Raw genomic sequence first — 24,849 nt, 5'->3', positions numbered from 1 at the left:
GAATACATTATTTAAAGCGGCACTTTGAAATTCTAGAATAAGGAAAAGTAGGTCCTCATTTCTGCCTGTCTGACGTAAAAAACGTAAATCGATTCCTGTACACATTTTTTTTAGCACATTTCTGTTAGTAACTGTAAAAATTAAAATCATGCTACAAGCATTTCACATTGCAAAGCGTATTGTTAACAAAAATTTTGAGATGACGTCATCAATTTTTTGAACTACTTAAAATTTTCTGGAAATACCAAGGTAACGTTTGGTTCCGACGTCATCGCAAAACATTATCACATAAATCTTTATTGTAATTGTACCTCAACATGGAAGCGTTATTTGTGTGCTTCAAAGGCGACGAAAGTTCTGTGTAAATCATCTATGTACATGTTTCAAACAGTTGTGCTTCAAACACCGGAACGTTTAGTGGACGTAAAAACGTCTAAAATCACGAATTTAGAGGGATGAAACTGTATTGATCAACAATTTTCGTCTATTTTGAAATGTTTCGAATGCCCCCATTTCGTAATTCAACCAGTGAAATCTAAAGCGCGATTGTGTTACTAAACACATTCGTCTCACCGTATTTTCAGTTTATGGATCGATTTTTACTTGTATATCTTCAATTTTGAATTATAAACACTCTGATTCCACAAAAACTACGCACTAAATTTTCTATTATCAAAAAAGTTAGGTTATGAGTTCATCAACGCCGCCTAATTTTAATTTAAAAATTCTCATTATGTCATATGTCATCTGTCACTGTCAAATTTTATTCGCCTTAAACAAAATTTAATTAATGAAAATAACGAAATTTCCTCATTTTGGTCGTTTTATTTAAAAACAGCCGCAACACCTTGCATTTCCCCCCTCCAATAAAACCGTCCTGACTTTCGACAAAAATTGGGTTATGGGCACGGGTTACAAATAAATGGGCGTGGTGCAGTTTGAAGCGTGAACGAAACCCCCTCAAGACCATTTGAGCGAATTTCGTTCCAAATCCGTTGTTAACACAATAGCGTTGGTTTTTTTAAATGCACACACTAATAACGTAACGTGAAATAAATTACCTCTTCACTCTGGGACTTATCTCTAGCCGAAGGTGTACCCGGACTGCCACTGGCCTGACTAAGGAGATCGGGTAAAACGTTGCTTTGACGTGAGTGGTCGCTACTTCTACCGTTCTAAAAAACACCACGTTTCAACATAACAATCACGTAATTCCGACCTAGTTACAGCTAAATTCTACCTAAACTACCAAAACAGAGACATAAAAAATAATATGAACACAAAAAAGAAACACAATTTACACACGAAAAATCACACCCATCCGCACACACAGCTAAAACGAAAGTACTCAAGACACTAAGATGGCAACAGTTGCAGCCAGTCATGTTTGAAATCTTCATGCTAATCGCACGATTCTGATCATGCTGCAGTTGGGTAATGTTAATACCCAATCGTCTTTCTCCATTCTATAAAAAAATAGAATTAACTCGGTGACGGGTTTCTTCATGGCAGATGGCGGATTAGTTCGGTCACGTGGTTAGTTGAAGCGGAATTTCACACATTGTTAGACAACAAAAGTTGAAACCAGTATTAAATAAAACACCATGCACTTCTCTAAAATTCGGTTAAGTAAGCTCGAAGGATGTTAACAAAGCGACTCTGAATACTGACTTGACTGATTTACACGATGGACATGCTAACCTAATCGACGAAGCGTTATATTTCAAAAACTGAGCTAACCCTTCTCCAGATTCACGCTACACAGTGACGACACTACAACATTTTACAGAAGATTACAGGTCAAATTACAGATTTTTTACCGTTAACCTATTCTAAACATTCAGCTATACTTATTTTACATGAGAGGCTATAAGACACTACGAGTGCGCTTGACAAATGAACGTGATCGACAAGAGCCAACCTGTTGTCAACTCTAAGCGTAGTTCAACAATTCACAACATGTTAGCTCCACGCAAGTCAAAAATTTTCACAAAATTTTCCACCGAGTGTAAACACCAACACTACTTTTTTGGTTACACTACTGGGTGCCCTAGAATGTTTTTTTAGTGCCACAAGAACAATTTCGTAAATCCTTCAAACATTCTGGGAAACTTTATTAGTGTAATAAGTGTTAAACATTTATATAAACAGTCAATGAATTTTAATAGTCCAAAAAAAGTAATGTCAATGTTCCTCACACGAAAATCCATCTCCTGACTTAACCAAGAATGAAGAAATCAGTATTCAGCCAAAGAACTGCGTTTACCACCGTTAATCAATTATTAGCGAGAAACAGTGAAACAAAGGCACCCGAAATTCGAAAAACCAAAACTGTCAAATTACCTGTATATACAAATACTCGTCGCCATCAATAGAATTAGTAGGCGTCGACAAAGAAATAGGGTTAATTTCGATCGGTCTCGAATTTCTCTTCCTCATATTCTCCACCTCCTTGGCGAACTGCGCCTCAACTTCGCGCCTGCGCGCCTCTAAACTCTCTCTCACGCTCCTCCTAGCGTCCGAATTTCGCAAAACGATATCCGATTCCGTCTTCTCTCTTCGTGGCTTAACGAAATTACCGTCCACCCGCAACAACCCTATATTGTTTTCCTTCGCGCTAATAACCCCATAGTCCTTATTTTTCGGCGATTCCGTCCTTTTGACGTAATCCATAAGGACCGGTTCGCCGTTAGTTTTCTTGTTCAGACCAGCCTCTGAACTGCGTCTGTTGTTAAAAATACCACTCGAGCGCACATTTTTATCGGAAAAAACGGCCGAGTGACGCGAACTCAACGGGAAAAAATCAGAGTTCTCCCGTCGGAAGCCGCGGAAGAACGGGTTGATTTTAGAATCGCTATCCATGCGTCGATGGGTCGGACCCTTTTTGTCTTTTATCGGTTGCTTGCTGCCGTTGTTCGATTTTGTTTCTTCTGGACTTTTGTATTTCGACGATGGGAAAAATTTTTCGAAGTCCCATTCTTTCAGCAATGTGGCTTCGTCGATATCTTCCACGTTAGTGGTTGTGGTCTTTACTAGACTGGCTGCAGACTGCTGTCATTTTTAACACAACGTAAAAATAATAACGACACACTTAAGAGGTCTGCGGTCGAGTTCGTGTAAGATCGTAGCGCGAAAACACTACACTTATAACGAACTCGGACCTGACTTTCTGGCAATAACATAAATACCGACTCCTAATTCGACTTACCCTGCGCAGGACCAACGTTTTGTCACCTTGAGACTCGTCATCGTCAGGCGTGGGGGGCAGGGGTCTGTTGGGGGCGCTCCCGGAACTCGATCCGGAACCGGTGGCTCCAGGACTAGACACACTTGCGGTACTTTCAGGCACTACTCCTAAACCAGCTCTGTAAGAAAATTCGGGACTAACCAAAGAAAAAAAAATTCGAACCAAACAAAACGGTTAGTGGGGGAACAAAACTGTCGTTAGTAAAACGTTAGACGGCGGCGGAACACGGAACTACTTACAGAGGTTTCGGGGGATCACTAGCCAACAAGGTACCGTCGTTTCGGGCACGTCCGTTGTCTTCCGGTTCCGAGTCGGTCTCACTGTCTACTACTGAATCTAATATATTACCGCCGATTGCTTGATTTCCTGAGTTGGGTGTGTGATTGCTGGCGGAGCCCGGGGTGGAGACGTTGTTGTTGACGGCCGACTGTGATTGTTTGTTGTTGCGGTTGTTTCTAGGGGGCGCTTCGGGTTGCGAGGGTTGCTGGACGCCGAGTTCGTTTAAGTGAGCTGCCAGAGCGTCCAATTCCTATTGGATATTTAGGGGTTATAACATCGGCAAGTCGGTTTATGCGAACTCTAACACAACGTTCAAGAGAATTTTTAATAAGTTATTCTAATGAGAAGTAAAACCAATCAATTAATGAATTATAAAAAATCATGACAAGTGAAGACCTACCTCAGGCTTACGTGCAGGACCCTGTAGTGAGAGGTGAAATATGGACATGAAATAAACAGAAGAGCCAAAATTAGATTGAAGCAGTGCTACCAAAAATAACAATTAAAAAAGCGTGACAATTAACAATAATCAGATTAACATAATTGACAGAGATGAAAGTTATTTACAAAATAAGACAGATGTTTTTGATTCATTCAGTGGGGGAAAAGTTAGAACGAACAGACGGCCAAGAATTCAGAATTGGAATATGTTGATAAACAATTTCAATTCTAACTTTCTCCTATTATCAGTAAATTGGGACATTAGTTACTTGTTTAAAATTAATCTTTACGTCATGGTATCTAGCAAACACGCATTCACACATACCATAGGTTTGAAAATGTGTTGCGACTGCGAATTCCTTTGTTGGATTTGCTGCGATCTTCCGAAATTGTTATCGGGCGGTGGGGGCAGTGGTCTGTAAGCAAAACTTAATAAAAACTCTTGAAGTCGAATCTCTAACTAATTTTCTGGTTTAAACATTTTTTAAATTTTCGTCTGAAAGCTGTTAAATAGTTACCTTCGTGGTGGTGCTGGATCTGGAACAACTATCACCCTTTGGGGAATCTGGGGAATGGGAGGTCTTGCGGGCGGTCCAGGTTCTGGAATTTCGTCTTTATCTTTGTTTCTTCCACTTCTACAAAAAAAAAAGTTCAAGGTTAATTCGACAGAACTTCTCGCCTCTAGAGTGCAACCCAACAAATCCCGTTATAAATTATAATTTACATGAATAAACAAATATCACACCCGCAGCTTTTTCGACTTGAATTTTTCGAGTTTTGAGTTTCGATTTATTAGTTTTTCAATTTTCGTTTTTGCAATTTTTTGTTTTTTTTTATTTTTTTTTGTTTCTTCAATTTTACGATATGCAACTTTTCGAGTTTTCATTTTTTAGATTTTGCAATTTTTCGACTTGCAGTTCCACGATTTTTTCAATTTGTAATTTTTTGTTTCGGTTTTATATTTTCTTTATTTCGTTCAATTTTTCGATTTAAAATTTTTCGGTTTTTCAATTTTTAGATTTTTAATTGTTACTTTCTTCATTTCTGATTTGCAATTTTTCGAGTTTTCATTTTAAATATTTTCACTTTTTCAATTTCAGGATTTTAGAATTTTCTCATTTTCAACTATGTATTCGGTGTTTGAAAATTTTTAATTTTTCAATTTTTCGATTCTTAATTTCCTTGAATTTTTAATCTACAAATTTTCGTTCCGGTTTTTTATTTTCTTTATTTTTTAAATATGATCTCTTTTAATTTTTGTATTTTTCAACTTTTAGATTTTTTAATATTTCGTCTATGTCAATTTTCAGTTTACAGTTCAATTAAACATTTTGTTGCAGTTAAATTTTTAACACGGCATTAAAGTACCACGTGACCGACTCTACGCTAATCAGACGTTGCAAAACGTCTCTCTAAATGCATGATAATTCAATCTCAGTTAAAATATTATATAAACTAGGCCGTTAGATTTTTCACATTCTCGATTTTGAATTTTTCATTTTGAATATGTAATAATAATTATTATCAATTTTAAAATTTTTCACTTTTTCAATTCTACAATGCTAGAATTTTTCAATTTCTCGATTTTTAATCTTTGTATTTTTCATTTAGGATTTTATTTTCTTTATTTTTGAAATTTTTCGGTTTTTTAACGTTCTGATTTTATAACTCTACTTTTCTCAATGTAAATTTTTCAATTTTTGGATTTTCCAATTTTTCGATTTTTCAAATTTAGATTTTTAATTTTTCATTTCTTCAATTTTTGTAGTTTTCATTGTAAATATGTAGTAAGTAGTTATGACTTTTAAAACTGCTCACTTTTTCAATTTTACTGTTTTAGAATTTTTCTATTTTTCAATTATTGGAATTTAACAGTTTTTTCTTTAATTGATTTTTCAGGTTTTCGATTTTTAATTTTTCAATATTGACCATTTTTCGATTTTCCAAATTTTGGGTTTTTTCGATTCCTTCATTTTTTTCGGTTTTTAAGTTTCTCGATTTGAAAAAACGAAAAAGTATTAAATGACAACTTTGAAAATTTTAAAAACTGGAAATCAAGAACTTGAAAAATTGGAAAATCGAAACATTCAAACATTACGAATTGAGAAAGATAAAAATCCAAAAAGTACACAACCGAACAAAGTTTTAAATCGAAACAGTATGAATTAAAGAAATGGGAAATTCCAATATGTAGTTGGAAACCCAAAAATTGCAAAATTGAATAAACGCAAACATGTGATTAAAAATCGAGAAAATGGAAATTAAAAATCGGGAAAATGAAAAATTGAGAAACTGAAAATTGAAAAATGAAAAATTGTAATATCGAAAAATTCCTAATGGAAAAACTGAAAAATCCAATTGACAAACTCAAAAATCGAAAGAGTGAGAATCAAAGAAATCGGAAATTCGGATATGTAATTGGAAATCCAAAAATTGCAAAACTGAAGAAGTTAAAAATTAGAAAATCGAGAAATCTGAAACATCAACTAGTAAAAATTTTAATAACACGTGATTAAAAATCGAGAAAATTGATTTAAAAAATCGGGAAAATGAAAAATGAATATCAATTCAATCAAAAATTGAGAAAACGAACAATTTAAAAACAGAAAAAATCAAAATTGAAAAACTGCAGAACCGAAAAATGAAGAATTGTAATATCGAAAAATTACAAAAATAGAAAAATCTAATTGAGAAACTTAATAACCGAAAGAGTGAAAAAGCGAAAAAAAAATAGAATGTAGAGATTGAAACACCAAAGACCGAAAATTTGAAAAAAACGAATAAACTCAAAAATGTGATTAAAATTTGAGAAAATGGAAATTAAAAAAAATTGCGAAAATGAATACTAAACATCAAAAATTTGAAAAATTGAAGAATCGAAAAATTAAAAAATCGAAACAGTGAAAATTAAAGAAATCGGAAATTCGGATATGTAATTCGAATTCCAAAAGTTGGAAAATTGATAAAGTTAAAAATTAGGAACATCGAATTTAATAAACGCAAAAATGTGATTAAAAATCGAGAAAATGGATGATGAAAAAAATCAGGAAAAGGAAAAATAAACACCAAGAACTTGAAAATCAAAAATTGAAAAATTGTAATATCGAAAAATTCCCAATGGAAAAACTGAAAAATTCAATTGACAAACTCAAAAATCGAAAGAGTGAAAATCAAAGAAATCGGAAATTCGGATATGTAATTGGAAATCCAAAAGTTGGAAAATTGATAAAGTTAAAAATTAGGAACATTGAATTTAATAAACGCAAAAATGTGATTAAAAATCGAGAAAATGGATGATAAAAAATCGGGAAAATGAAAAATAAACACCAAGAACTTGAAAATCAAAAATTGAAAAATTCAATTGACAAACTCAAAAATCGAAAGAGTGAAAATCAAAGAAATCGGAAATTCGGATAAGTAATTGGAAATCCAAAAATTGCAAAATTGAAAAAGTTAAAAATTTGAAAATCGAGCAACTGAAACATCAACGACTGAAAATTTGAATAACATGTGATTAAAAATCGAGAAAATTGATTTAAAAAATCGGGAAAATGAAAAATAAATATCAATTCAATCAAAAATTGAAAAAAAGAAAAATTCAAAATTGAAAAACTGCAAAACCGAAAAATGAAGAATTGTAATGTCGAAAAATTACAAAACTAGAAAAATCCAATTGAGAAACTTAAAAATCGAAAGAGTGAAAAAGTTAAAAAAAAAAGAAAATGTAGAGATTGAAACATCAAAGACCGAAAATTTGAAAAAACGAATAAACGCAAAAATGTGATTAAAAATGGATAAAATGAAAAATTGAAAAATCTAGTTGAGAAATTTAAATACCGAAACAGTGAAAATTAAAGAAATCGGAAATTCGGATATGTAACTGGAAATCTAAAAATTGGAAAATTGAAAAAACGTTAAAAATTAGAAAATCGAGGAATTGAAACATTTAAGATTGAAAAATTGAATAATCCCAAAAATGTGATTAAAAATCGAAAAAGAGGAAATTAAAAAATCGGGGAAATGAAAAATAAACATCAAGAACTTGAAAAATTGAAGAAACGGAAAATTTAAAAAATGAAAAATCGAAAAATAAAGAATTATAATATCGAAAAATTGCAAATGGAAAAATTGATAAATCCAATCGAGAAACTTAAAAATTGAAACAGTGAGAATTAAAGACGAAAATTCGGATATGTTATTGGAAATCCAAAAATTGCTAAATTGAAAAAGTTAAAAATTAGAAAATCCGGGAATTGAAACCTCAAACATCGAAAATTTGAATAAACCCAAAAATGCGATTAAAAATCGAGAAAATGGAAATTAAAAAAATTGAGAAAATGAAAAATAAACATAAAAAATTTGAAAAATTGAAAAACCGAAAAATTGCAAATGAATAAATTGAAGAAACGAAAAATTGAATCTAGTTGGGAAAAAAAAACCAGTTAAAATTAAAGAAATCGGAAATTCGGATATGTAATTGGAAAGCCAAAAGTTGGAAAATTGACAAAATTAAAAATTAGAAAAATTGAATTTAATAAAAGCAAAAATGTGATTAAAAATCGAGAAAATGGATAATCAAAAATCGGGAAAATGAAAAATAACCATCAAGAACTTGAAAAATTGAGGAAACGAAAAATTGAAAAACCGAAAAATTGCAAATGGGAAAATTGAAGAAATGAAAAATTGAAAAATCTAATTGAACATAAAGGAAATCGGAAATTCTGATATGTAATTGAAATCCAAAAATTGCAAAACTGAAAAAGGTAAAAATTAGAAAATCGAAGAATTGAAAAATCAAAGATTGAAAATTTGAAAAATTGAATAAACGCAAAAATGTGATTAAAAATCCAGAAAATGGAAATTAAAAAATCGGGAAAATGAAAAATAGACAACAAGAACTTGAAAAATTGGAAAACCGAAAAATTAAAAATTGAGGCACTGAAAAATCGAAAAATGAATAATTGTAATATATTTAGAAAAATTGAAGAAACGAAAATTTGAAAAATCCAATCGACAAACTCAAAAATCGAAAGACGGAATTAAAGAAATCGGAAATTCGGATTATGTAATTGGAAATCCAAAAATTGCAATATTAAAAAAGTTAAAAATTAGAAAATCGAGCAATTGAAACCTCAAGAACTGAAAATTTCAGAAATTGAATAAACGCAAAAATGTGATTAAAAATCGAGAAACTGGAAATTAAAAAAAGGGAAAATGAAAAATAAACATCAGGATCTTGAAAAATTATGGAAACGAAAAACTGAAAAATCGAAAAATTTAAAATCGGGACACTGAAAAATCGAAAAATTGGGAAGTCGAGACACTGACAAATTGAAAAAAATTAAAGTTGAAAAAAAATTTATGAAACTGAAACATTGAAAAATGTAAAAATTGGCCGAAGGAAAATAATTAAATCCAGATTTTTCAAAAAATTATAAGATTTGATTTTTCGAAAAAAGTAAAGTGTGCTACGGGTTTGTTCGAAGTGCGTTTTTCCAATACAAAATTTGAGATAACGTTATCAATTTTTTGAGAGGGAAAAAACGAATACATTTTGATTAACGATTTACAACAAACTTCAAACGTTTTTTCAGAACATTCAATTTCGGGGTTTCAAAGTTAAAGCTGAATATCTATGGTGAAAACTCACCACTGATCCATACATCGTAAGTACAGGAGTATCTTATTTTATAAAATTACAAAAACAATTATTATAAATTTTTGAAATGACGTCATCCCATTGGTGGTGGGGATGATTACGCTCATAAAGTAAAGTGTCGAGTTTATCACCACTACATGTAAATTATGCAAGAGTTAATTGCGAGTAAAACTGTGTTCCACATTTTCGTTTTTGACAGAAATAAAAACGATTTTTTACTACTTAAATCGTGTTATACTTCAATTGTAGAACATTGTTAAACAGAACGTGAAATTCCATCGAGTTACATAACAAAATTTGTAAACAACGTTTGAAAAATTTCTTTTACCAGCGCTCGCAATTATTTTTCTATGGAAATTGGCCGATTGGGGCACGAAAATAACAATTCAAAACATCCAGAGTTAAATCGAATTGTGTTATGATTCAATAATGCTACAATCTTTTTTTCTTCAACTACGTCCAATTTCGTGTACAACGACCAGCTTGTCATTCTTGATAAACCTCAAATAATGTACGTAAGTGCATGTTTTATAGCCACCATTACGTGGTAGCAGTGGTATTTGATCTAAGTACCGCAGTTCAACAACCGCACGACAAATAACACACGACAATTACCTCGGAGGCGGCTCCACGTTCTGGCTAAGCGTGCGTCCTTCCTGTATCTGCTGGAAATTCCGGCGCAGAGTGTCACCTCCCGGCGCCTGCACGATACTGCTCGGCTCTCCGGCGATCTGGGGCTCCTCCTCCTCGTTCTCCGACCCCGAATACCTATCCAACATACTAACCATAAAAAAAAACACAACGCATCGCGACGTCCCCTAACCTATAATCCTCCCGCTCCTTCTCCTGCTTCCTCTTCTTACACCTATCGATATGATCCTTCAGCTGTATCCTCACTTGCCGTTCGGTCGGTTGGTCCCTGATGAACGCGTGCTTCAGCAGCTGTTCCGTGTACGGACGTTCGTGATAATCTTTGACTAATACTGTTTCGATGAAGCCGTGGAACTTCTTGTTCCACTTTTTGCTCTTCAATCGGGGCGGAGGGTTGCGCGGAATTAAAAACAGGGCCCGCATTGGGTGCAGTTCGCACAGGGGTGGCTGCGATTCGGCCATTTCTAATGCTGTGATACCTAGGGACCATAGATCGCTTCGATTGTCGTAAGTTGCATCGGGATTTTCGTCGCAGGCGATTACTTCGGGTGCCATCCAGTAAGGGGTGCCTATGAAAGTGTTGCGGCGGCCTATCGTTCGGTCAAGTTGAGCCGAAACACCGAAGTCGACTGAAAGAGATTTCAGAATTATCGTTTTTGTTAAACAACATTTATGCAGTGAGGAGTTCTTTAAATGGAACTACCTATCGTGTGAAAGCTTATCATGAGTCGTTCGTAGAGACTAAATGTTAGTCGTTTGTTTGGTATTTAACGAGTCCTTGATCCTCAACTTTATTGGTTGATTAAATCAATTACATTCAATGCGAAGTTTATTGCGAAGTAAAGACGATATATGTTGTATTTAGTTACCTTTGTCTTTGTAATATGGAAGCAAAATCGACCTTATGGTACTGTTTTTCCAAAGATCGTAACAGAAAATAAATGATCAAGGTATTTACATAAACACGAATTGGAAAAATTAATACTAACGATTGTAATATGAATGTTACCTTGAAAGTCCACTATAAACCCAAAGACATTTAACTGACAATTAAAAAGTACATTGGATGACACTGAGTGCTTGTTATCTCTTATCTTTGTTTAAAATTCTATTAATCCTGGCTTAACGTTCGATGGGATAATTTTAGGAGATCAATTTTAATTTATTGTTACTATTTTTTACTCAATGATTAGTATCCTTGTGCTATTATAAATTACTGACTGTTCATCCGCTTCAAGGAACGGGTGACGTCATTTACAAATACTGCTACGTAACCGACATTAATCCTACGACTGCTTCTCTTGTAGTTTAACAATCGACCATTATTTTAACTTTGAATATATGGTGTAAAGTTTTAAGCATTAAATTATACCCATATACTGGGTGAGTTACTAAATGCGCGTCAAATTATTAGAAATCTTGGGTTAAGAATGTCAAAGAATCTTAAGTTACTGGTTTGTTGTAGAAAAATGTTTCAAACCCTCAAAGGCTTGTGATGTTTTATTTTTGAAATAATTTTGGGCCCTTGTGTTGTTTTTGAAAGAATTTAAAGTTTTTAAAGAATCTTTACAGATTTTTTTTTTCACAGGACTCACGTTTTATTTTTGAAAGGATTTTAAGGAGTCTTGTGGACACCAAGGATTTTTTTTTAATGAACGAATTTTGGGGTCTCCTGTGTTTTTTTTATGTGAAAGAATTTAAAAGCACGAAGGCGAAAAATCGAAACATCAAAAGTGAAAAATCGAAAGTTTAAAATATTGCAAAATTATGAAAAATCGAAAAACTAAAAAATAAAGAAATCGAAATGTCGGAAAATTGAAAAATCCCTAAAACTTTGGCGAAGTCGAAAAATAAAAAAATCGATTATTAATCGAGAAAAATCGAAAATTTAATAAACCAGAAATTGAGAAACTGAAAAATCTAGAAATTGAAAAATTTAAGGTGAAAAATTGAAAGATCGAAAAATCGAATCAATAAAAGTGAAAAAACTAAAAAATAAAGAAATCGAAACGTCGAAAAATCGATAAATTGAAAAATCTCCGAAACTTGGGAAATCGAAAAACCGGAAAGACGGAACATCGCGAAGTCGAAAAACCAAAAAATCGATTATTCCAGGAAAATCGAAAATTTAAAAAACCAAAAATTGAAAAACCCCAAAATTGAAAATTTAAATTGAACAATCGAAAAATTAAAAAAGTAAAAAATCTAAAAGCGGGGAGACGAAAAATCGAAACATGGAAAAGTGAAAAATCCAAAGTTGCAAAATGTTGAAAAATCGAAAAACTAAAAAATAAAGAAATCGAAATGTCGGAAAATTGAAAAATCCCTGAAACTTTGGCGAAGTCGAAAAATAAAAAAATCGATGATTAATCGAAAAAAATCGAAATTTTAATAAACCAAAAATTGAAAAACTGAAAAATCTAGAAATTGAAAAATTTAAGGTGAAAAATTGAAAGATCGAAAAATCGAAAAATTGAAAAATCTCGGAAACTTAGGAAATCGAAAAACCTAAAAGACGAAACATCGCGAAGTCGAAAAATCAAAAACTCGATGATTATTCCAGGAAAATCGAAAATTTAAAAAACCAAAAATTGAAATACCTCAAAATTAAAAATTTAAATTGAACAATCGAAAAATTAAAAAACCAAAAAATCTAAAAGCGGGGAGACGAAAAATCGAAACATGAAAAAGTGAAAAATCCAAAGTTGTAAAATGATGAAAAATCGGTGGAACTTTAGAAATCGAAAAATCGGAAAGACGAAATATCGCGAAGTCGAAAAACCAAAAAATCGATAATTATTCGAAAAAAATCGAAAATTGAAAAAACCCAAAATTGAAAAATTTAAACTGAAAAATCGAAAAATTAAAAAACCCGAAAAAAAATCTAAAGGCGGGGGGAGACGAAAATCGAAAGATCGAAACATGAAAAAGTGAAAAATCTAAAGTTTAAAATATTGCAAAATTCTGAAAAATAGAAAAACTAAAAAATAAAAAAATCGAAACGTCGAAAAATTGAAAAATCAAGAAATCCATGATTAATCGAGAAAAATCGAAAATTTAAAAAATTGAAAAACTGAAAAATTGAAATCAAAATATTGAAAAACCCCAAAATTGAAAAATTTAAACTGAAAAATCGAAAGATTAAAAAACCAAAAAATCTAAAAGCGGGAATACGAAAAATCGAAAGATCGAAAGACGAAAAAGTGGAAGATCAAAAATCGAAAAATCCCTGAAACTTAAGAAATCGAAAAACCGGTAACACGAAACATCGGGAAGTCGAAAAATAAAAAAAATCGATGATTAATCGAGAAAAATCGAAAATTTAAAAAACCGAAAATTGACAAACTGAAAAATCTAGAAATTGAAAAATTTTAACTGAAAAATCGAAACATGCAAAAGTGAAAAACCTAAAGTTTAAAATATTGCAAAATTCTGAAAAATAGAAAAACAAAAAATAAATCAAAACCTCGAAAAATCGATTAGTTGAGAAAAATCGAAAATTTAAATAAGCCAAAAAATGAAGAATCAAAAGAAAAATTGTAAAACAATTTAAAAATCGAAAAATTAAAAAATCGAGAAATCGAAAAATTGAAGAATCTACAAATTGAAAAAGCCCCAAACGTAAATATCGAAGAATTGATTAATCAGGAAATTTTAAAATTGAGAAATTGTAAAAATAAGGAAAGTAAAAAATCCCAACGAAAAATCGCAAATCTAAAATTTGAAAAAATGAAAGTTTTAAAATTGGATAATTGAAAAACGAAAAAATTCTGAAATAGTAAAATTGAAAGTGATAAATTTCAAAAATTATTAGTACCACATACTTAAAAGGAAAACTAGAAAAATTGATGAAACGAAAAAGTGAAAAATCATGAAACTGAAAAATCCAACAGTTGAGAAATCGAAAAATTGCGAACACAAAGAAAAAATAGAAAAACCGAAAAATTTCACATTGAAAAACCGGAAAATTATAGACATGAAAATCTGAAAACTCTGAAATCGCAAATGGAAATATGCAAAATTGGCAAAATGAAACATCCAAGAGTTGGAAAATTGAAACATTGAAAAACCCCAAAAATGAAAAACTTAAACTGAAAAATCGAAAAACCAAAAAATCTAAAAGCGGGGAGGCGAAAAATCGAAACAAAAAATGATAAATCCAAAGTTTAATTGCAAAATCTTGAAAAACGGAAAAACTAAAAAATAAATCAAAACATCGAAAAATCGATTAATCGAGAAATCGAAAAATTGAAGAATCTACAAACTGAAAAATCCCCGAACTGAAATATCGAAAAATTGAGTAATCAGTAAATTTTGAAATGGAAAAATTGTAAAAATAAGGAAAGGAAAATCCAAATCCAATAATTGAAAAATGGAAAAATTCTGAAATAGTAAAATTGAAAAAGTAATAAATTTCAAAAATCAAAATCAAAATTGAAGACATGAAAAACTGAGAACTCGTGAAATTGCAAAGATTGGAAAAATTAAACATGAAAACTGGAATATATATCCTAAAATTCAAGATCAAAAATATGAAAAATCGAAAAATTGCAAATCGAAAAATATTTCAGATTTTTTAAATAGAACACATTACATTTTATTCAATTATTTATACTTCTTTTCTATATTTAAAGTTGATAGTGCAATTTTTTACTCATTTAAGAGACACATCGACATATTGGAGGAATGAGGATAAAAACAGAGTAAAATACAGCAATAAAATACAGGATGATCCATTTGAAAAAAACTGAAAATTGAAGATTGGAAAGTTTTTATAAACACTTTGTATATTAAAATTTCATCTGGTTATTATTCCAACAAAGCGTCTATCTTTATTTATCCTTTTCATTTGTTCAAAATGAAAATTTTTCTAAGACACTAATAATTTAAAAATAATTTATGAACTACAGGACAGCTACTATTTTTTTTTTTATTTATATCCTCCAGGAATTCAATAACGTCACCCAAAAAAAAAAAAAAAAACATTAAATAGCCTTAATTAAAAAAATATATACCTTGAAGATTTGTCTTTTTTACATCTAGAATTTTGGACAACAGAGTGACGTAATTTTGACAAATCTGTAGGTAAATGGTACGTCATTCTAACCATAAATAGTTTTTTTTTTCAGCAAAATTAAGCCACGATGTTACTCTACTGTAAATGTGTCGATTTTTAACTGTGAAATTTTCAAATTTCAGTTAATATTTATAGTTTTGACATCTTCAAATTGTATCGACCATTTTTTCCTTAATTCTAAAAAGTTCATTTCCTCCAAGAATTTAATAACGTCAATTCAAAAACCCATTAAATAGACTTAATTAAAAATATATTTTGAAAATTCGGTACTTTGTCTTTTTTACAACTAGAATTTGGAGAACAGAGTGACGTAATTTTGACAAATCTGTAGATAAATTATACGTCATTCTGTCCATAAAAAGGTTTTTTTCAGAAAAATTAAGCTACGATATTACACCTCTATAAATGCATAGTGACATTTTCAAATCTCAGTTTATACTTATTTATAGTTTTGATAGCTAAAAATTTTATCTAAGATTTTTTTTAATTCTAAAACAATTTTTTGCATATCATTTTTTACAGAGAATTTCCAGTTTCTGGAAGAGAAAATAGTTTTTACACTTGTTTTGTTCGATTTTTTTTTACAAACGATGCACGAAGCAGACTTATTAAAATAATAAGTACTAAAGTAAGATAATGACTGTTGTTACCACACTAGTATGGTAGTGGTACCTTATTAGTTGCTAGTTTGTTCGAGAGGTCATATACAATAACATGTGATAAATTAAATCAATTCCTTAAATTTTGTAGTGTAGGCTTTTATCGCAAATTATCTTCGCACACAAATATTGTGCAACCGAATGAGTTTCTTTATCACCAATCTGTACAACATTGTTAAACTTAATCTGGCCTATTCTCTATCTCGTCATTAAACCCAGTTAATACCGATTTTCAATATCTTGATCTAGAAGCAAGATAATGTCTTCCCGGAAATTATCTCTCACAAACCACCCTATACATGACCGTTAATAACAACGCTATTAAAATCCTGACTTAAATACTCTTCTATTTTCATATAGAGCAATTATAATGACGCACCTTCGCCTTAAAAAAACTGTTGATAAGCTGCTTAAGTATAGTCGAGGGCGTGGCCACCCGAGCTTTCATCACGCCCCCGCGTTTCTCAATTCCAGATCGCTAGCGTGTTTACTTATATCTACGAATTGCCCTTTTCCCCATCGGGACACCTGTACCTTCCAATTACAACAACCTACGATCCCATACCTAATTTAACTTCGGCGTTGTCAGTTAATAAAACATTTTGTCCTTTTATGTCCCTATGGATGACTTTGTTCGAATGCAGGTAGGACAGTCCTCTCAATATCTCCCTACAAATATAGGCAATCCATTCCTCCTTCAGCGACTGACCTTTCGTCGATTTAACCAAATCGGTCACAGAACCTACGACATTATTAAAAATTCAATAAAAATAACCCGATAAATTCCCTCGTACCGTACCTGCTCCGCAATATTCCATCACCAGCCACAACTGGTCGTCCTTTCCGGGGGGCGACTTTTTGATGAAAGCCCCGTAGTAGGTGGCGATGTTGCGGTGGTTCGAATATTTCTTGAGCACGTTGATTTCCAACTTGATTTCTTCTTCTTCGTCCTCGTTGACGTCCATAACTTTGATGGCTGCCAATTGACCGGTTTTGGTATGTCGACCCTACACAGATACGTGATCATTTCATTTAGTGGTACAGACCAGAAAAAACTCGTTGAAATGCAGCTAAGTAAGTTATCGCGGTAGAAAGCGGGAGACACGACAATTTGTAATCACGTAAACGGGTTGACGTCCAATCGTAATGAAGTATTTAACTGGTCGTCGTTTCCGGCCGAAGCGAGAAAAAGTCGAAATTTTTCTTAGAGATTAATCGGGAGGCGGTATCGGGTTATTGTGTGCTTCCTGGCGCATTTAGATAAAAGACGACCACAGCCTCCTCTTTGTCTGTAATTTTTAGAACAGGATTTGTGCACAAATATAGTACGGAGAGTCTGGTTTAGGTCACCGGAAAGCAAATAGAGATTAGAAATCAACGTTATTATTAGACAGTAAACAAATTTGTTCTAAGATAGTCGTGGATTGCTTCGAAAACGTACTATCTCAAGAGGTAAAGTTTGTGCCTCCGAAATTACACACTTATTAATTTGAACATGTGACTAAAAAAGAAAGGCGTTAATACTGTTTGCCTTTTTAAAATCTCGGTTGGTAATTCTGCTTTGCAAATATTATTGCTGTCAACGTGCCCATGAATTTTAAGCTCCTCCATCCTTGACGCTTTCATATTTCCATTTTCAACATTCTCTCCTGTTCTCTGAATTACTACAAAACGGATTTAATTACTCCATTGATTGTTTACAGCGTATTTTATACCTTACTATTCTGTATTGACTCAAAATCAATTATGAATAGAAATATATGTCGCACATTGACTCGACGCGATTGTTTTAACATTTTTTCCACCAAGGATATCGAACATTTACACATTTTTAATGGTAATAATAACAGTGAAGAAAGATTTTATCCACGGTAGAAAAATTGGACGAAGGTTATTTCGACAGAACTTCCCTCGCCCTTGAAGTACAGCCTAACAAATTTCGCTTCTTTGAAAATGTTTTGATTCTTCAATTTTTAGATTTGAGTTTATCGAAGTTTTCAATTTTTCGTTTCGCTTTTATAATTCTTTGATTTTTGATTTCTACAAATTTTTCGTTGCACTTTTTTATTTTCTTTATTTATTCAATTTTAATTTTTTCAACTATTCGTCTTTTCAATTAACAACTATTCATTTTTTTTTTGTTTCTTCAATTTTTAGATTTTGGTATTTTTCTTTCTAGAAATTTGCGAGTTTTCAACTTTTATTTTTTATTATTACAAATTTCAAATTTTTCAATGTTCCGATTTTATCGTTTTTTGTTTTTTCAATTTCATTTATTTTTAATTTTTCAATTTCAATATTTAAAATTTTTCGATTTGCAATTTTTCAATTTTTATCATTTTTTTTTGTTTCTTTAATTTTACGGCATGCCAACTCTTCGAATATTCATTTTGAAATTGTTCGGTTTTTGGATTTTATAACTTTGGGTTGTTTCAATTTTAATTTTTTCATCGTCGCTTCCATTTACGATTTTTCATTTTTTTTGTTTCTTCAATTTCTAAGATTTTGCGAATTTTCTATTTAAAAATTCTCCAGTATACAATTTTTCGTTTCGGGTTTATATTTTTTTTATTTTTACATATTTCAGATTTTTCAATATTCCGATTTAATAAGATCTTGTTTTTTCAATTTTTCACTTCCAATTTTTGCAATTTTCATTTTTAAATTTTTCGGTTTTTGGATTTTCAAATTTTTGTCTCAATTTTTTATTTTTCAATTTTTCACTTCTAGCATTTTTCGATTCTTTGGTGTTTCCATTTTATAACTTTGTTTTTTCAATTTTAATTTTTTCCATTATTTGTCCCTTCGATTTACAATTTTTCATTTTTTTTTTGTTTCTTTAAATGTTTGGATTTTGCTATTTTTCTATTTAAAAATTCTTGAGTTTTCAATTTTTATTTTTCAGTTTTACAATTCTTTGATTTTTCATTTCTACAAATTTTCGATTTTTCAATGTTCTGATTTTATAATTTTTTGTTTTCTCGTTTTAAATTTCAATTTTTCGATTAGCAATTTTTTGTTTCGCTTTTTAATTTTCTTCTATAATTCTGTTTTTTCAGTTTTAATTTTTTTCAAGTATTCGTCCCTTCGATTTATGATTTTTCATTTTTTATTTGGTTTTTTTCAATTTTTAGATTTTGCTATTTTTCGACTTAAAAATTCCTGAGTTTTCAATATTTATTTTTCAGTTTTCAATTCTTTGATTTTTCATTTTCTTAATTTTAACAAAATTTCGATTTTAATAATTGTTTGTTTCCTCAATTTTAATTTTTTGATTTATTCGTCTCTTCGAATAACAATTTTTCATTTTTTTGTTTCTTCAATTTTCAGATTTTGCTACTTTTCTGTTTAAAAATTATCGAGTTACCAATTTTATTTTTCAGTTTTTCAATTCTTTGATTTTTCATTTCTACAAATTTTCGATTTTTCAATGTTCCGATTTTATAAGATCTTGTTTGTTCAGTTTTTTATTTCCAATTTTTGCAATTTTTCATTTTCAAAATTTTCAGTTTTTGGATTTTCCAAATTTTGAATGTCTCAATTTTTAATTTTTCAATTTTTCATTTTTAGGATTTTTCGATTCTTCAATGTTTCCATTTTATAACTCTTTGATTTTCAATTTTAATTTTCTCAATCATTTGTTCCTTCGATTTATGAATTTTCATTTTTTTTGGTTTTTTCAATTCTTAGATTTTGCCAATGTTTCGAATTAAAAATTCTCGAGTTTTCAATTTTTATTTTTCAGTTTTTCAATTCTTTTATTTTTCATTTCTACAAAGTTTCGATTTTTCAATGTTCTGATTTTATAATTTTTTGTTTATTCAGTTTTCAACTTCAATTTTTTCAATTTTTCGATTAGCAATTTTTAAATTTTTCGGTTTTAGGATTTTCGAACTTTTGGTTGTTTCAATTTTTCATATCTTCCATTTTTCGATTTGCAATTTTTTGTTTCGCTTTTTTATTTTCTTCTTCTATAAATCTGTTTTTTCAATTTTTCAATTATTCGTCCCTTCGATTTATAATTTTTCATTTTTTTTGGTTTTTTCAATTTTTATTTTTCGTTTTGGTTTTTTATTTTCTTAATTTTCACAAATTTTCAATTTTTCAATGTTCTGATTTTATAATTTTTTATTTATTCAGTTTTCAATTTCAATTTTTCGATTAGTAATTTTTAAATTTTTCGGTTTGCAATTTTTTATTTCGCTTTTTTATTTTCTTCTTCTATAATTCTGTTTTTTCAATTTTCATTTTTTCAATTATTCGTCCCTTCGATTTATGATTTTTCATTTCCACAAATTTTTGATTTGCAATTTTTCGTTTCGGTTTTTTATTTTCTTAATTTTTACAAAGTTTCGATTTTTCAATGTTCCGTATTTTTTTTGTTTTTTCAATTTCAATTTTTCGATATGAAATTTCAGGAGTTTTCAATTTTTAATTTCTTCCGTTTTTCGTTTCAGTTTTTATTTCCTTCAGTTTTTCAATTTGTTGGCTTTTCAATTTTCTGATTTAATCATCTTTCTTTGTGAAATTTTTCAAATTTTTTATTTTTTCAGTTTTTCAGATTTGCAACTTTTCTAGTGTTCATTTTAAATATGCATAATTTTAAATATATTATTATTGTAAAAAAAATACGATTTTTCCATTTTTCAATTGATGGATTTTAAAACTTTTTCATTGATGTGATTTTTTCAATTTGCGATCTTTCAATGTTAGTTTTTCGACTTTACAATTTTTCGATTAATTTTTTGTCGATTGTCAAGTTTCTCGATTTTTAGTTTTTCAATGTTTCAATCTTTCGTTTCTTCGATGCTTCGGTTTGGAATTTTTCGATTTTCCACTTTTTCGATTTTGCAATTCATCGTTTTTTCGGTTTCTTGATTTGTCAACTTTTCGAATGAAAAAAATGGAACGACTGTACAATTAAAAAATCAAAAGTGAAAAAACGAATAAGAAAAAAATGGAGAAATTATAAAATCGAAAAGGTGCGAAATTGAGCGAACGGACAATTGAGAAATCCAAAAATTGCAAAACGGAAAAATTGTCATATAAAATCCAGAAAATCAAAATTTAAAAATCAGGAAAATGAAAAATAGAAAATGAGAAACTGAAAAATCGAAAAATTCAAGACAGAAAGAATGAAAAATAGAAAAACTAGAAAATGAGAAACTGAAAAATAGAAAAATTCAAGAAAGAAGGAAAGAAAAATTGAAAAATTTGGAAATCAAGAAAAGAAAAATTTGAAAAAATTGAAAAATCGTGATATAAAAAAAATCTCTGTATAAGTAATTCTAAAATCTATGAATGCACTAATAAACCAGAATTATAGTCACATTTTGCAAGAGAGATTTATTCGGCAAAATTTTGAGATGACGCCACCAATTTTTTGGTAGAGGATAAGCGAATAAATTTTGATTAACGATTTACCATGATAATGATAACCTTAAAACGTTTCCAAGATTTCAAAATTTTAGGTTTTGCAGTTTCGAAGTTAAATTGCAAAATGTACAATTTTGATTTTTTTTCTCCAAAAATCTGGATGCCTAACTGAACACGGATTCATAAACCACATGTAAAGGAGTATCTTATTTTATAAAAATGGAATGATTTACTTATGTGGTGGGGGACTTTCATCCAAATTTTGGTTAGCGTTTTACCAACTACATTCGTAATACACATAAAATTTTACAGCAATCGGTCCAGTAATTTAGCAGATAATCGGTCCAATAAAATTCGAATAGACGGCAGACCGACAGAAACGGAACACCTGTATTTTTCGTACTCTAGGGGTCATGAAACGTCTTCGCTTACATTCAGGAAGTAAAAAATGCACGAGGCGTTTGGACGAGTGACAAATTTTCGTGGGCGGATAAAATTTTTCTTGACGTGTCGTCGGTCTATAAAATATTTTTCAACGCTAGCTTTTCTTAAAAAAAAAAAAGTACAGCACGTCTGACGCAAATTTACCTCTCCCCCGCTCCTAGCCCCGTCTTTACACGAACCGGTCTTTGAATAAAAGATAAAAGTGCGCAAAAACGGTAATTCCAAATGGAAAATTAACACAATTTCGCCTTTACTTTTTAACGATACTTTCCGAGACGCTCTTAACTAACTTATTAAAATCAATCATTTTACCCCACTTCAATTCACCCGATTGCGCCATTGATGTCATCATTAAAAATCGTTGGAATTAAATCTAATTAAAAAGGCTTGATCTCATTAGTGCCGTTCGCAGTGCGAAGCTTTAAAATTCTCCATTTTCTTTCGTCGCGAGCGTATAATTTGTTGGCTTCTTCAGGATCAGATAATTGATTAACACGCGAACGTACTAAATCAACGTCCTGCATAACGGACATAATCGTCAGAAAATTATTGTTTATTTATAGTTAATAATTGATGAAATCACCCGGCACGCCACGATCGTAACCTTCGAAAACACATGGTGTTTTGCGGAAACACATTTGTTTGTCGACATTATCAGTATCACTCCGCAAATAAACTTACCTAACTCTCCCGTAAAAAAAAACACAAGAAAACACGATCAGAAGCCGTTTTAATTAAAACGGGGAGAAAAACGATGGAAATATTTTAATGAGCCGCGATTAGATCTGACCTCACGACCTCTGGTCCAGTCCGTTGACATTATTCACCGCTTTGATGACTCCACTTTTTTACATGAAAGCATTGTATTTTATAACATTTATCGAGCGGCCGCTGCAAAAACTTAATTGATGTGACGTCCGTGAAGTTTCGATAGGTCGGAAATCTGGCAAGCGTTGTGGTCACGAGACTAAATTCCCTCGACGAGATTATTAACGAATAAATCTTGGAGATTGTTACAAGCCAACGTGCTTAATTCGTCGTGGGAGTTCGCATCTGTTTCACTGGAGCTTAAATCCGCCATTAGAGAAAAACTGTACTTGAAGATTGCTTTTTTGCTGCAGGTCTAACTAAGCAACGAGCGGACGAGATTATTATAATTAAGAACTGGCCGAAATTAAGAGAAAGGTGCACGACTTGTTTCATGAGGCAAACGATTCAAATTGTGCGCGAAAATGCAATGTAATTTCTTAATTCTTTATTAATAGAACACTCCCCTGAATTTTAAAACCCAGTTCACAGTAAGTATGGGAATGAGCAGACGATTAGCACGCTCAACAGGTCGTGTGAAAGTTTTTTTTTTGCTTATTTTAAAACACGAACAACAATTTAAAACAGTATGCATTCTACTAAAGGAATTAGTATAAGAAGTTTAGTTACCCTTTACACTAAATTTCAACAAATTTTGAAATGATCTCTTCAGTTATAGAATATTAACAAACTTCATGTCTTCGATTTTTAGAGGAAATGAAATTTGTTAATATTCTAGAACTGAAGAGGGACTAATTTTTTGATATCACAACTTTTCGTTTTTTCAATTTTAATTTTTTCCAATCCGATTTATCAATACGATTTCCCAATTTTTCGTCATTTGAATTTTGGATTTATTTCGATTTTTTAACTTTGACTATTTTTCAAATCAGGAATTTTTCGACTTTTCTACTTATCGGTTTTTCAATTTTAAACTTTTAGATTTTTTGTGTCCTGATTTCTCGAATTTTCAGTTCTTTGATATTTCAATTTTTTAATTTATCGAATTTTCTGTTTTTCTATTCAATTTTTAAAATTTTGGATTTTTCGTTTCCGCAATTTTTCAACTTCTCGATTTTTCGAGTCTTCGGTTTTCAATTTTTCAGTTTTTAAATTTTTCAATTTTCGACCTTTAGATTTTTGATTTTGTGTTATTTGGATTTCTGAGTTTTTCGATTTTTCGATGTTTCAATTTTTCATTTTGTCAAGGCAATTTTCGATGTTACAATTTTCATTTTTCAGTCCTTGGCTTTTCATTTTGTAATTTTTCGTTCATTCAATTTTTGAAATTTTTAATGTTTCCTCGGTTTACCGATTTTTAAATTTTTCAATTTTGCAATTTTTTGATTCTCAATTGTCTGATGTTCTAATCTTTAATTTTTGATATTTAGGTTTTACAATATTTCGTTTTTTCGATTTTGCACTTCGATTTTAAAGTTTCTCAATTTTTAATCCTTTGATTTTTCAATTTTCGTTTCTTCAATTTTTCAAGTTCTTCATTTCCAATTTTAAAATTTTTCATTTTATTCTTTTCTGTTTTTTCATTCCTGATTTTTCAGTTTTATAATTTTGTAATTTTTCCAGTTTTTTTTCATTCGAAAAGTTGAAAAATCGAAAAACTGAAAATGCGAATAAATTGCAAAATCGAAAAATTGCAAATCGAAGCACCAAAGAAACGGGAGATTGAAACATTGAAAAACTAGAAATCGAGAAACTTACAAATCGAAATAACTTAATAAATCGAAAAATTTAAAGACCTAAAAATTGTAAATTTCAAAAATTATAGAATCCCCAAAATTGTAAAATTGAAAAAGTGTTTTTTTTAATAGTATTATTTAAACTTATCTATATTTAAAGTGAATACGGAAATCGCAGATCAGAAATTGAAAAAATGAAAAATTGAGAAACTGAATAGAAAAAAAAAATTTAATTCTAAAATTGAAAAATCGAAAAATTGAACAATTTCTCGTTGAAAAAAAAAAAAGAAAGAAAAATTGGAAAAATGAAGAAAATAAAAAACTAAAACCAAAAATTCAAAATTAAATATTGAAATTTCGTGAAATTGCAAATTAAAAAATTGCAAAAATTGAAACAACATGAGGTCGGAAAATCTAAAAACTGAAAAATTTTAAAATGAAAACTTCCAAGAGTTGCATGCCGTAAAATTGAAGAAACAAAAAAAGATGAAAAATTGACGAAGACGAAAATT

General features: G+C 30.4%; 1 protein-coding gene across 7 annotated transcripts in view; it reads right to left on the bottom strand.

Moving 5' to 3' along the window:
- Window positions 1-24,849, bottom strand: part of LOC135133773 (serine/threonine-protein kinase mig-15) — a 55,945-nt gene that overhangs the window by 3,728 nt on the left and 27,368 nt on the right. For 2 of the 7 annotated variants that reach the window (XM_064062278.1, XM_064062282.1), the window contains exons 3-13: window positions 16,813-17,020; window positions 16,579-16,755; window positions 10,450-10,906; window positions 10,242-10,394; window positions 4,486-4,602; window positions 4,293-4,395; window positions 3,927-3,947; window positions 3,487-3,776; window positions 3,209-3,383; window positions 2,344-3,051; window positions 1,062-1,175 (exon numbers count right to left, since the gene is read on the bottom strand). In XM_064062278.1, coding sequence (XP_063918348.1) covers window positions 1,062-1,175; window positions 2,344-3,051; window positions 3,209-3,383; window positions 3,487-3,776; window positions 3,927-3,947; window positions 4,293-4,395; window positions 4,486-4,602; window positions 10,242-10,394; window positions 10,450-10,906; window positions 16,579-16,755; window positions 16,813-17,020 — 2,523 coding nt within the window. The remainder of the gene's footprint in view (window positions 1-1,061; window positions 1,176-2,343; window positions 3,052-3,208; window positions 3,384-3,486; window positions 3,777-3,926; window positions 3,948-4,292; window positions 4,396-4,485; window positions 4,603-10,241; window positions 10,395-10,449; window positions 10,907-16,578; window positions 16,756-16,812; window positions 17,021-24,849) is intronic. The other 5 variants (XM_064062280.1, XM_064062279.1, XM_064062283.1 and 2 more) reach the window with 5 other exon arrangements.

The sequence above is a fragment of the Zophobas morio genome, unplaced genomic scaffold (assembly GCF_036711695.1).
Source record: "Zophobas morio isolate AGI-343-1 ecotype UQ-CSIRO unplaced genomic scaffold, CSIRO_AGI_Zmor_V1 ptg000022l, whole genome shotgun sequence".
Classification (NCBI taxonomy): domain Eukaryota; kingdom Metazoa; phylum Arthropoda; class Insecta; order Coleoptera; family Tenebrionidae; genus Zophobas; species Zophobas morio.
Note: the sequence above shows the minus strand (reverse complement) of the source record. Positions and strands in the feature narration are given on the sequence as shown.